This window comes from Musa acuminata, chromosome BXJ1-11 (genome assembly GCF_036884655.1).
Source record: "Musa acuminata AAA Group cultivar baxijiao chromosome BXJ1-11, Cavendish_Baxijiao_AAA, whole genome shotgun sequence".
NCBI lineage: Eukaryota > Viridiplantae > Streptophyta > Magnoliopsida > Zingiberales > Musaceae > Musa > Musa acuminata.
The window spans coordinates 32,882,260-32,894,394 of NC_088337.1; the positions used below are offsets into that span (position 1 = coordinate 32,882,260).

The 12,135-nt window shown below is 42.0% G+C and overlaps 3 protein-coding genes across 4 annotated transcripts; 2 read left to right on the top strand and 1 right to left on the bottom strand.

The window, feature by feature from the left end:
• Positions 1–175: 175 nt before the first annotated feature.
• On the bottom strand, positions 176–7,630 carry LOC135597783 (ribosome biogenesis protein NOP53-like). 2 transcript variants are annotated; one of them, XM_065091249.1, is made up of 12 exons: positions 7,397–7,630; positions 6,529–6,701; positions 6,395–6,440; positions 6,285–6,310; positions 5,523–5,603; positions 5,252–5,362; positions 3,976–4,061; positions 1,871–1,990; positions 1,667–1,789; positions 680–746; positions 508–587; positions 176–365 (listed from the first exon to the last, which is right to left on the bottom strand). In XM_065091249.1, exons 1-12 carry the CDS (start codon positions 7,575–7,577, stop codon positions 356–358), a joined length of 1,104 nt encoding a protein of 367 aa, XP_064947321.1. In that variant the 5' UTR covers positions 7,578–7,630; the 3' UTR covers positions 176–355. The 2 variants fall into 2 exon arrangements, with proteins under 2 accessions (XP_064947321.1, XP_064947320.1); XM_065091248.1 differs by having other exon boundaries at positions 1,871–1,993.
• Positions 7,631–9,517: 1,887 nt separating this feature from the next.
• On the top strand, positions 9,518–10,447 carry LOC135596680 (protein DMP2-like). The gene has a single exon (XM_065088739.1). The coding sequence runs from the start codon at positions 9,726–9,728 to the stop codon at positions 10,317–10,319; it is 594 nt and encodes a 197-aa protein (XP_064944811.1). The 5' UTR covers positions 9,518–9,725; the 3' UTR covers positions 10,320–10,447.
• A 567-nt stretch (positions 10,448–11,014) lies between these two features.
• Positions 11,015–11,916, top strand: LOC135596681 (ethylene-responsive transcription factor 11-like). Its single transcript, XM_065088740.1, has one exon. It carries the CDS (start codon positions 11,146–11,148, stop codon positions 11,701–11,703), a length of 558 nt encoding a protein of 185 aa, XP_064944812.1. The 5' UTR covers positions 11,015–11,145; the 3' UTR covers positions 11,704–11,916.
• The last annotated feature ends 219 nt before the right edge of the window (positions 11,917–12,135 follow it).

The window sequence follows — 12,135 nt, forward strand, 5'->3', positions numbered from 1 at the left end:
TACCAGAACTACTCTCCATCAATACAATAGTAGCTCTTCTACGAAATGAAAGAGGTCGTGCGCACAAGTTATACCTCCTTCAGTTACGTAATAGCGATAACTAGATAGTACAAAGTATACCAAATTACTGACACGGTGCATTAATGGAACTGTCGTCAGGGCAAGCTAAGGTAAATTCGTCAGAACAAGTTAGGTACAATCGAATTAAATTCATATAAATTGTCACCATCAGTTCAGTTCATAGGTATATAAGCAAGCGAGGAGAAACAATGGCAGACAACTTAGTTGCAAGGTTAAAATAACTATAAGCTTCAAAAGCAGGTCGTCCTTTGTCCACCCATCAGTCACCTCGTTTTTATTTCCTTCTGTTCACAACAGGTAAATAAGCTACTGTGAGATGAAATTGGTCCAGGTAAAAAAGTAGAACAATGCATGATGCTTATATTGTAGACACTTGGGTAACTTCGTCGAACAAAATGCAAATAAAAGTTGAGCAATCAACACGACCTGCTCCCTTTAGCTCGTGGAACAAGCAAGCCCCTTTTCTCCAGGCTTTTGAAACGATCTCTTGCGAGAGTACAGCAACCCTTTTTAACGGAAAAGAACAAGGGTCAAATTCAATAATGATGAAGAAGATCTAAAGTTGGATCTAAACATACTCGAGAGAACCAATAATTACCTTCAGCTTCCTAAGGGATCCAGAAATCTCCTCTGTCAGAAGAACTTGAACAGGAGCTGGTTCAAATCTGTAAAAAGAGCAGAGAACAAAACTAATCAATCGTATCTTCCTAAAGGATCAACAAAACTGCATTGGTAAAAAAAATTATTTAATTTCAAAATGGTTGCCAAATGAGCCAGATAGGGGAATGTACTCAGAAGCATCCTGTCGTCACCAAATTGACGAGATATCAAGATATACATGGAACTATCTTAAATCAAACACAAGATAATTATAAATAGTGCAAAGTGCAGCTTATCAAAGTAGTGCATCTTTGCTCAATCAAATCAAAATGGCCCAGGACATTTAATTGTGTACCTCGCTCATCAACCAAAGATTCCCACATGGAACCAAAAGTTAAGATGGTGAATTCATTTGCTGCCAGCAGACTAGCATGCTCAGAGGCAGGAAGTCAACGTCAACCTCCAAGCATCATAAAACATACAGCTCAATTTTAAAATTTATGCAGAGGTGTGGCGTGCACAGTGAACAATAAAACATGTCTATTCTCCACCAAGTATTCATCAATGTTCATGCATAAAGAATGAACACGTTAAAAACTTTAATAGTTCATTAGAGCAAATCATTACAGATAATTTCCTGATTGAATCTAGTTAACCATGTCGGGCTAAATTAATTAAAAGAAGTATGTAACTAGGAAAAGCTAAGTAGTTTACTAAAAATTCTAAAAAATAATGGCCAAATGGTATTCCATACCAATTTCAGCAAATCCCTTATCGCTAATAATTACTAAAGTGTAAAGTCGATTGGGATAGCATAGATATCTAGTAGAATATTGTTTTCTGTGCAAAATACAGGCTGGCTGCCAGCTAGTAAAAGCATCACATAACAGTGTGCTCTCGGATAACAGCATGCTCTCTCATTGCAGTATTTAAAAATGACGGTGAAGTGAAATCCAATAATATAGAGCAAGAATAGGTTTCATACTTGTGCTTCCCAAGGCGAGGTGGAGCAGATTTCAATCTTTCCTGCCGAGCTACGGCACGTCTCATGTGTCTCCTGTGCTTTTCTTCATCCTCTTTAGCTATTTCCTCCATTATATCTGGTAAACTGTACAAGTGCCTAAAGATGTTAAACTTAAATGTCATAGAAACCACAGGACCACCTGGGCCATGAGGACAATCATATTACCTATCAAGTTCCTCGGAAAGATTCTTCCGCTTCTTAGCTTCTTCTTCTGCTTTTAGTTGCTCCTTACGCCTGGCTCTTCGATTTACCTCCACTCGAGTTACTCTCTTTGTTTTTGATTTCCTGCTACAAGAATAAATATGATAGGTCTCATGATCTAAGATGAATAAGATTGCAAATCATGTGAGAACCAATTGTGCTACAAACTTTCATCAAAGACCTTTCCTCAGAAGTTGGCATCCACAACCACGACAAAATATGTACCGAAATGCAAATCGGCATTAAAGGTTGCCTTCAATAAAATGTTTTGCAATATATGGCACAAGAATTTTGGTTGCCAGCTGCAGGTGTAGAATACCCTAATCTAATCATTGCAAAAATCTCAAAGATAATTCTTTAACAAAAATTGATACAGCAGTGCTCCTAACACTAGACAAACAACACGTCGATATGAGCAATCATAAATAGTTAAATTTTCTAAATGATGACAGATGTCCGTCAATTTTTTTAAACCACCATAGAAGTCTACAAATAATTAACATAGTAAACAGCACATCCAAGTTACTGACTTTTAAGAGAATAAATTACATGGTCAAGCTTCGTTAGAAGATCACTGGAAATCAAAATCAATTAGCTTAATATATTAGGCAAGTAATAGCTTAATATATTATGTGAGAAACTAATCTGCAATATAAAATAAAGTCAACTTCAAGATACCTAAATTCATGACATTGATTAATGAAAAGAATGATAGTGCATCTTCAACAATGGACCAGGGCAAAAGATTGACAAGCATGTGTCCATTCCATTTTAGCATGGCATAATACAATTAGCATCGGTTAAGTTGGATGAATGGAAGAGAATTGCACACATTCAACAATGGATTATGGCAAGGATTGCCACTTTAGAGCACACAAAGACATGACAGCTTGGTGTGTCTTGGAGCTGGATAATAGTCCAAAATTTGGCATGGTCGTAGGTGAACATGGCCCGGCACTATAATTCTTGCACTAAGGCAAACATAGAATAGACAAAAAACATTAACAGTAATAGTTTGAATTATTTGGGGTCAGCAAAATAAAATCCTTTCACCACAAAACTATGTTGACTACAATATATAAAAAAATGGAAAATTTATTAGATATCCATTTTATTAACTTCATTTATGTGTCATGGTGGTTCTTAGCATATTCTAACTAGGAACATGTCAACAATTATATCAGCATGACATATACAAATGGAATTCTTGCCTTATTACTCATAATCACGGTTAAAGCAGCAGCGATGGAATCTTGATCTCTCAAAAGCACTGAAGGTAACTCGTGAATCTGATATCAAACCAGAATGCCTTCCATTGACATGCATCTTGGGACGAGTGGATTAACAAATTTGATTGCTTGGATCGTAGAATAAATAAATTAACTTTTTCGAAGTAATAACCCTTGTTACATTTAAACAATCTCTTTAATTTATCAGGTCTCTTAAACTTGCCAGGAAAAATGAAGAAAAAAAAGTAAAAGGTACAAAAGTGTACTTATGAGCAAGGTCCACAATCTCATGTACTGGTCGTGTACCAGTCAAGGCTTGGACCCTTACCATACTGGCTCAGACCATTGTATTGAGTGTCTACCTGTGTGAGACAAGTTTCAAAAATATCCTGAAAAAAGATAAAAAAATCAAACAAAAAAAACTCTGATACAAGGCCTGTACCACCCTGTACCAGGCAATACAGGCCTTTAAACTGAGCAGACCAGGTGATAAACCTTGTATGGGGCATACTGCCCAGGTCATCTTGCGCAACGTAAAGCTAAACCATTAAAAAGGTAAATACTGTCCATACCGTACCATACCACATGGTATTACAATCCTTGCTCACAAGTTGCAACTACATCATCTAATTCATACACACTATGTCTGATACTCAAAGAAAGAAAAATGATGCAACAAGCACACTTCTTTCCAATGTGTAAAACCAACATTTAGAAGTCAGCCTATGGAAAGAACTATCCTTCGGTGCCCATAATTATAATCATAGACTTTACATTGCAGGGAAAACCCCACAAACTAATAACTTGAAGAAAGAAAAGAATCGATTCACAAAAGGATACCTTAATTCAGGTAGCTCACTGTCATTGTTGCCTGTTTCCCCTTCTATGTCACTTTCGTTTCCATCATCTGCCTCTAGAAAATATTTCTGAAAAAAAAAAAGAAGACGATGGCAGATGAGCATAATTACTAGTCAGATTATAGTTTGCTATCAACTTAATAGAAAGATGATAGGAGAGGACCATGCCCACTAAGATCAATGGGTGGCTCTGGAGCTCCTGTCAAAGTGTCAATGAGATGCAGGCATATCCCGATTGATAGATAATATGCTTTCAGATTTAGCTATATCCATGTTACCATTACAAAAGTAATCAACAACAACTGAATACAAAATATCATAAGTGCAGTCATTATAGCATATATTATCCACAATCGTAAAACTACCACTTCTTTTCAAATAACTTTGCATGACAAATTAGCAACCCTATTAACTTTATTTTGAACCTAATTATAATACCCAATCCTATTAGACTTGCATTATGCTAGGCTATAATTACTATCGAGTTACAACCCACACCCATCTTGTGAGCACCATTTGGGTGCATAACATGGTTTGCAACTTTAAAGAGGCAGTATATGGTCCGACTAGCCACTGAGACTTGGGCCAAGTGAGTTCAACGGATTCAGGTCATACAAGTGAATCCGTCGAAATCGGATGTACATCAGGCGACAACTATGACCAATTAGTTGCGGTAGAATTTGCATCAAATCACCCAATGTGACAGTTGGGAGCTGGCTCGGGACTGGTTGATGGTGTATTTAATCACCCCCTTGCTCATTTCTCCTCTCTCATGCTCACTCGCTCATCCTCATTCTCAACCTATTTCTCTTGATTTCTTGGGTAAAAGATTTAGATCTTCTTTAATTGCCTTGAGAGACAATTAGGGAAGGATGATTGGCACTCGTAGAAACATTAAATCTTAGGATTCAATCATAATCATCTTCAAATCAAGGTAATCTGAACCCTCATCTTTAATCACATGGAATTAGAGCTAATTAGGGTCTCTCTTTCATTTTTACCCAATTAGGCACACAAAATATTTATGAACTGATCTCTTTTTCTATGGTACAAAGCTAGCAACTCCATTGTAATCAAACAATTGTGAATAACTAGAGCAGCATATTTCATATTTCATTTCTCAAAGTGCTAGCAAAAAAGAACAAAAAACCAAACAACAACCAAGCAGTTTATTACTTGAGACAAAATTAATATCTTGATTTATCAGATCACTTCAATATTATAAAAAGAAAAATACAAAAATGGTCATTTATGCTCACATCTTCTTCTGTCACTGGTTCACCAGGAACCGTAACTGGCACTGGTTGAGGCCCTAGTTCTTTTTTGTAGATATTTTGCATTTCGTCAGCAACAGCTTGAGCCAATGAATCCTATATTTGCAGTAGTGAAGCAAAATTCAGTGAGATTTGCAAAGAAAAAAAAAAGAATTGAGAGAGCTATTCATTCAGAAAACTATAAAAAGATTGATCTAGCTAACTTTAAGAAAGCCAATTAGCATGAAATATAAATAAACAAACAGAGTATTATTACTTGATGAGCCTCAAATGGAGGATTGAATGAACACCCTGGTGGCTCCACTTCAACAGCTGGAATGAGTGTAGCCTTCTGCTTCTGCAAGATCAAAAAATTGGGATGATAAGACCAAAAAAATGCTAGGCACCTAAGATACAGAAGAATATTCTCGAACCAGAGGACTACTTACCAATCGATATGCTTATTTTAAAATAACCATAAAATTTTACAAAGAAAAACATAGTCTAAAGTATAAAACAGAATTATTACACTAGAATGATAAGGTGACATCATATATGAGTAATCTATCTCGTTAAGATAACAGAAATATTTTGATAAGCATAAGTATATGCTTCCGCACTGCAGACAATAACTGATTGACTCAACCTCTAAATCCCCAATCTCTTCAGGCTTTATCTTCGTTTACATATCATTTTTGTATCAATTCACTTGGGAATTTTGAGTTTTCTAGACATTCTACCTGAAAAAAGTTGTATGTCTCCACCACTATATGCTAGATAAGGGACTAATATCTTGTTTTTCATATGCTAGAAAGAACAGTAAAACCTTGTCTCATGACTTGCGGTGGTACACATAAATTTTTCAAGATGCTCCATCTAAAAAACTTAGTAGCTTAAACTTGCTTTAGTATGTTAAGGTATGATTACGAGGCGTTGGCGGTACAAACAAGCATCACAATCTACACTTTCTTATAAGTGCCAATGACATGATACCAGAACTTATCTACTAGGATATAGATATAAGACATGACAATTTCACCTTTCTGGTTTTGCCAGCTGCTTCGCCTGCAAGATTGATGACGAAATTAAAAATTTTGCTTCCAAAATTTAAAAAAAAATATTGAGGAGTATATAAGTCACAGAAGAAACCTTCATCACCCCAAATGTCAGTTAGATTAGAAGTTGTATCCTCTTCCTGAAGGCATAACAACATAAGATAGGTAAATAATAAAAATTCAAAGCTGATTGCAGACCATGGAAGCATCTTAAAATTAATTGCATACCTTGGGGTCCGTTTGAGCCTGAGGTTTTTCTGTATTAGCTTTTTTCTTTTCCCTCTTCAGTTTTTTCAGGGTAGAAGATGGAACAGCTTGCACGAAAGGATTCTTCTGTAGCAAGCTCTCATAATGGAGAATTTTCTCCTTATGCTTCTCAATCTTTCTTTTTGGCGGAATTTCTGTGGTAGCACCAAAATTTTCAATAATACCTCACAGTATAGAGTCCGAAGAGTGTGAGGAGTGCTTGTGTAGAAACAATTATCGAATACAAGCATCACCACAAGAAAAGTAGAGATGAACTAAAGGGTGTGTCCTACATGGGAACAAAGTGGATCGGTCACTTGTGTAATTTTAAGAAGGGGGAGTAAAACAATCCTGTAGATGATTCTCAGCCAAAAAGGGAGCCTTCATCCTCAAAGACATCCGAGGCATTTCAAGAAGATATACCGTATCCTAAGCTAAATGAAAACAAATTTTCTTCCTCAAATCGTATGAATGTCGCATTACATGATGAGCCATAGGATGACTGACAGCCCAAAGAAACTATATCCACAAATAAAATTTCCTGAAGACAAAACGATGCACACTAAGTAGTTATTCAAAGCCCAAATAGTGCAAGCAATTATATTTGACAGCCAAATCATCAAGTGAAAAGAACTAGGAGCGACCGTGTGTATTATCTCGGAAGCAAAAAGCCACAGAAAACAATGGCTGACAATGTCTTGAATACTCGTTTTCATTCAACGAGCACCTGATGTGCGATGACATTGGCGGAAACAAGGGAAAGGTAAAGAGGGAACAAGAATCCAACATCGCGGTCGGATCTTTACGTAAAACGAAGAAGAACCGAAACCCTGGGGTAGAAGAAGCGCACCGGCGTTGGATTTGGTGTCGAGGTAGAAAAGGGAATCGCTGGGGAGGGAGGCGATGGTGGCGGCGCGGCCCGTGAGGGCGTCCTTGGTGGACTTGTCGAAGTAGTCATCGATGTCGTGGGTGCTGATGTTGGCTCTCCACGCCTTCTTCCCCTTCCGCGATCCCTTCGCCGCCTTCCCCATTCTTTTGCCCCTTACTAGCCTCCGCCGCCGCCTTCGAGATGAGAGGAAGGGTTGATGACGGGTCTCGTCAATTTAAATACGCCGTGAAGGGAACAATAACTCAGTAATATTATTTATACCCTTTTATATCTTTAATATTTTATCAAATTTGATCTTATTACATAAATATTCTCAATATAATTCAATTAGATTTAAAAAATAATTATACATACTAATGAGTTGTTCTTTTTGTATATATACGATTAATCCTTTAATAGAATTGGATCGCTCTTATAATTCATTGAAATCAATCAAAACATTGTGATAGTCATAAATTTCATATATTCGATGACTGTACGACTATTAATTTGACTATGATCTTAAATCAAACAAATGGTGATTTCTAACGCACCTAATCGCATGCGACGGCGTCATTCAAAGGTATCAACGGCCAGCAGCAGCCGAGACAAACGACCCCACCGCCTACCAAATCCCACGTGAGTCGCCCACCGTTCGCGGCCAAAACCCGCCCCTCCTTTGTACGGAAGCATTTCGCCCACCTTCTGGAGTGGCCGTTCTTATCCGGCCCAGAAGAAGCCTCGTCAAATTCGCCTCGCAGTTCCTTCGAATCCAATCACCGCCCCCGATTCTCGAGGCGCCTAAAAAGCTTCGATCTTTGCCCGCGATCGAGCTCCATGGTGACCCCCAATCACAGCCTCGGAGTGCCCGGCCTCAGCCCCGGGCCAGAGCCACACCGCAGGAAGCAGCAGGAGGAGGCGCCGACGGCCACGGCCCACGCGGAGGTGTACTCCGGGTCGGGATTCTGGAACTCGCCGTCGCCCAGCTCGCTGCCGCTGCCGAGGTTCTCGCTGAAGAAGGACGCGCCGGCCGTGGGGGAATTCCTGGCCACCGTGGCGCTTAGGCGAATGCTTCGGCTGGAGTAGCACGCACTCCTAGTCGATATGCAGCAGTCGATGTTTTTGAATGACGGATAAGAACAGAAATGATTGTCGAGGAAGAAAAAGAAGATTAGATGCACAGTTTTAGATCTCTTCTTCTTCTTCTTCTTCTTCTTCTTCTTCTTCTTCTTCTTGTACAGTGTGCATTGTAACGTTATGTAGTGATGTTAGACTAGATTTGATGAAATGTTGACTTTGATAAGCAACATTTGTTCTGCTATATATTTACTTTTTATTGAATGAATGCATGGGCTAATTATCTCATATTTTTCAGCAAGAAAAATTGAAGTATAGTCAAGAAGAGAAAAGACTTGTGGAAACCATCTTTGAATGGTAGATGCGTGAGAACTTTGCATTACAACGCCGCCTCTAAATTAGTGGCATGTTTGTCAGCCACTTAAGATGCAACAAGTAATTAAAGGCGATGCAGATTTCATATACATATTAAGGTAGATTAATCAAGTAGAACAAAGTTTCCTATGTGCTTGGGGTTTGAAACAAGAGAATCGAAGGTAAGAAAGGTCCATTGGCTGATAGAAATGCCACCTCGGAAGAACCCATTTGCCGCGTGAAGTTACACCAAACACATTCTGCAGTTGGTGTCTTCGTGAAGCAGCAAGCTTTCACCTCATCACACGAGATGCTTAGAATCTCGTTCTGGTTGCAGGTTGACGAGCACAACGTCACCTGAATGCGCTGCCAAGGAAAACTTTCCTCGCAGTGTTCCCGGACATGGCACTCCTCCCTCATTTATGTGCATTGCGTACTGTTCAGGACTAAGGGTTTTCCCTTGCAAGCATGCATGCATGTCAGCATCAGATGATCTGCTGCGAAAGCATCGACTGTTAGGTGAAGTTTTAGTCCGAATCAATAGCCTGCATTTGACACGAAACCTACGCGATGTCAAACTCAGATTCACGACAAACGGTGTGTGGAAAGTTATCAGAAAAGTACAAGTTCATAAGCACTTGCAGAGCATAAGGAATATGGGAGGGAACACAGTAGTGATGGTGGAGAGAAGGGAAAGAACTAACGTTCAAGCCGTATCCACCAACCAAGCCTCAGCTTTGGCATCACTTTGAAGGATAACCAGCGACCTTTAGGTGGCAAGCATGTCGTTCTTGCAAGCAATCATCACCATCTCCACCACCACTTACGGTCTCCCCATAAGTAGAGGTGTAGAGTTGGAAGGATCGCAGCTAACAGCAGCATGGCGGGAGGAGACCAAACAGAGTCGCTAACCAGCTCCTCCAAGGCCACAAAGACCGTGGCGGACAAGACCTTGAAAGGCTTCGGCAACCTCATCCGCGTCCTCCCCAGCGGCACCGTCTTCATCTACCAGTTCCTCAACCCGCTCCTCACCAACAAGGGCGATTGCCACGTCGTTAATAAGTACCTCACCGGCGCCCTCCTGTGCTTCTGCGGCTTCTTCTGCTGCTTCTCCTCGTTCACCGACAGCTACACCGGGAGCGACGGGAAGCTTCACTACGGCGTCGCCACCAAAGACGGCCTCTGGCCGTTCTCCGACGAGAGCTCCGGCTCCGTCGACCTCTCCAAGTACAAGCTCCGCTTCGGGGACTTCGTGCACGCGTTTTTCGCGCTGGTGGTGTTCGCAGCGATCTCTCTGTTGGACTCCAACTCCGTCTCCTGCTTCTACCCCTCCTTCGGGTCCCAGCAGAAGGTGGCGCTGATGGTGTTGCCTCCGGTGCTGGGCGCCATAGCGAGCTCGGTGTTCATGGTGTTTCCCAACACTCGCCACGGCATCGGCTACCCTCCCTCGGAGACCACGTCGGATTCCTCCTAAGAGTGATGGGTTATGTGCTGCTTCGTGCTAACAGCGTAACGCGCGAGGACGTGAGAAACTATGCAGTTCTCTGCTCTACATGTTCAGCTCATTTCAGCAAAATGAATCAACTCACGAGTTACCAGTAACAGTTTGATGATTCATCTAATGTTGTGATCTGTCCTTTGATCATAATTGCTAATTTTGGCATTAAAAATAATTGGTAATATGAAATTGAAATTATGGTAAGATAATAAAAAATTTGATTTAATAATTGTAATAAAATTGTAATTCCTTGTTTTACTCACCGCATCGCTTACTCGTACCACTTTCTATGTGCTTCCGCCTCCCAAGAAACCGCCGTTATCTGTCGGACATTATATGCCGTCATTCTCGTTGGAAGACGCGGAAAAGAGAGCGCCGCCACTGGTCTGGCGTAACCCACGTGTCGCGTTGACCGCGTCCCCCATCGACCGTAGGCGCTTGTCCACTTATTATCAGAGTTGACCGGACGATTGCATTTAACGATGATTGGGATGTCATTCTCTGTTTCTGGGCTAAATCGATTGCCCACCAAAATCCAATAAACCAAAAGCTTTTATGGCGACGTGACAGCTCTATTTTGGTTTTCGTTTTTGTGCGTGTTAGGCACTGCCATCTCCCAAGGCGGCCGCCAAGCTCGGTCAAGCCGCCGCTCTCTCCTTTTCCGTTATCTTTCCGCGCTCTCGGTCTCTCTCCCTATATAACCTCATCCGCGTCTCCCCTTCCACCTCAAGGCAGCCTCTCTCTCTCGCTCTCTCTCTCGTTCGCCTTGCTTCGAAGCTGAATCCTTGGTGGGGAAATTGCGATGGCTCCGAGGGCAGCGAAGGGCGGCGAGGCAGAGAGGGAGCTTAAGGAGGCGCGGTTCCGGGGCGTGAGGAAGCGGCCGTGGGGGCGGTACGCGGCGGAGATCCGCGACCCAGTAAAGAAGACCCGCGTTTGGCTCGGCACCTTCGCCAGCGCTGAGGAGGCGGCACGCGCCTACGACGCCGCTGCCCTCCGGTTCCGCGGCCTCAGTGCCAAGACCAACTTCCCCTGCCCCGGTCCTCCCCACGCCCTCGCCAACCCCTTCAGCCCCACCAGCAGCAGCGGCACCGTCGAGTCGTCCACCCCTTCCTCGAAGGCCACCGCAGCCGCAGCAGTCCTCACACCGCTCGATCTCGAGCTGGGCCACGCGTCCGCCCGCTCCTCCCTGCCGCGCAGCCCGGTGGCCATGGATCGGGCAGTGGCCTCCACCGGGTTCATGGGCGTCGGGATGGGGGGTTGTTCCTTCGCCATGGATTACTCTCTCTCGCCGGCGGCGCCGCCGACGAGGCTTCCCTTCGACGTCGACCTCAACCTTCCGCCTCCGCCCGAGGTCGCCTGATCCAAACGCCAGCGTTGCCGATGTCGAGAGATTCGGATCACAAAATTTGCCGACGTTGACCTCAACCACATACAAAATTTTCAGCTTATGTTTGACAAGCTGTATCTATCATTTTTCCTTTTTTTTCTGGCACTGAGAAAAAGTAAAAGCCATCTCAGAAATGGAACTCATTGTTATTAAATTAAATAAAATTAAATTATTTTTTGGCCAAAATTTATTATTTTTTCTCCCTTTTTCCTTGCCAAGTGATTAATTAATATATTGATTTTTGAGGTAATAATTAAGATTATATGTATCGACCCAAGAAACGCCGTCGGACACGACTAAGTCGCCGGTTTGGGCACACGGAAACACGACAAGTAACTACAATTGCGCGTCCTGGTGGGCCATCCGTTACATTCTACGCCCCGTAAGAGCCAATGTGTCGGTGGA

Excerpts from the sequence above, each read along its gene's own strand:
- LOC135596680 (XM_065088739.1), top strand. The coding sequence starts at position 9,726 with ATGGCGGGAGGAGACCAAACAGAGTCGCTAACCAGCTCCTCCAAGGCC.
- LOC135596681 (XM_065088740.1), top strand. The coding sequence starts at position 11,146 with ATGGCTCCGAGGGCAGCGAAGGGCGGCGAGGCAGAGAGGGAGCTTAAG.
- LOC135597783 (XM_065091248.1), bottom strand. The coding sequence starts at position 7,577 with ATGGGGAAGGCGGCGAAGGGATCGCGGAAGGGGAAGAAGGCGTGGAGA. Across the intron at positions 5,604-6,284 it reads CAGCTGGCAAAACCAGAAAG|AAGCAGAAGGCTACACTCAT; the intron begins GTGAAATTGTCA and ends TTGATCTTGCAG. Across the intron at positions 1,790-1,870 it reads CTTTCCGAGGAACTTGATAG|TTTACCAGATATAATGGAGG; the intron begins GTAATATGATTG and ends GCACTTGTACAG.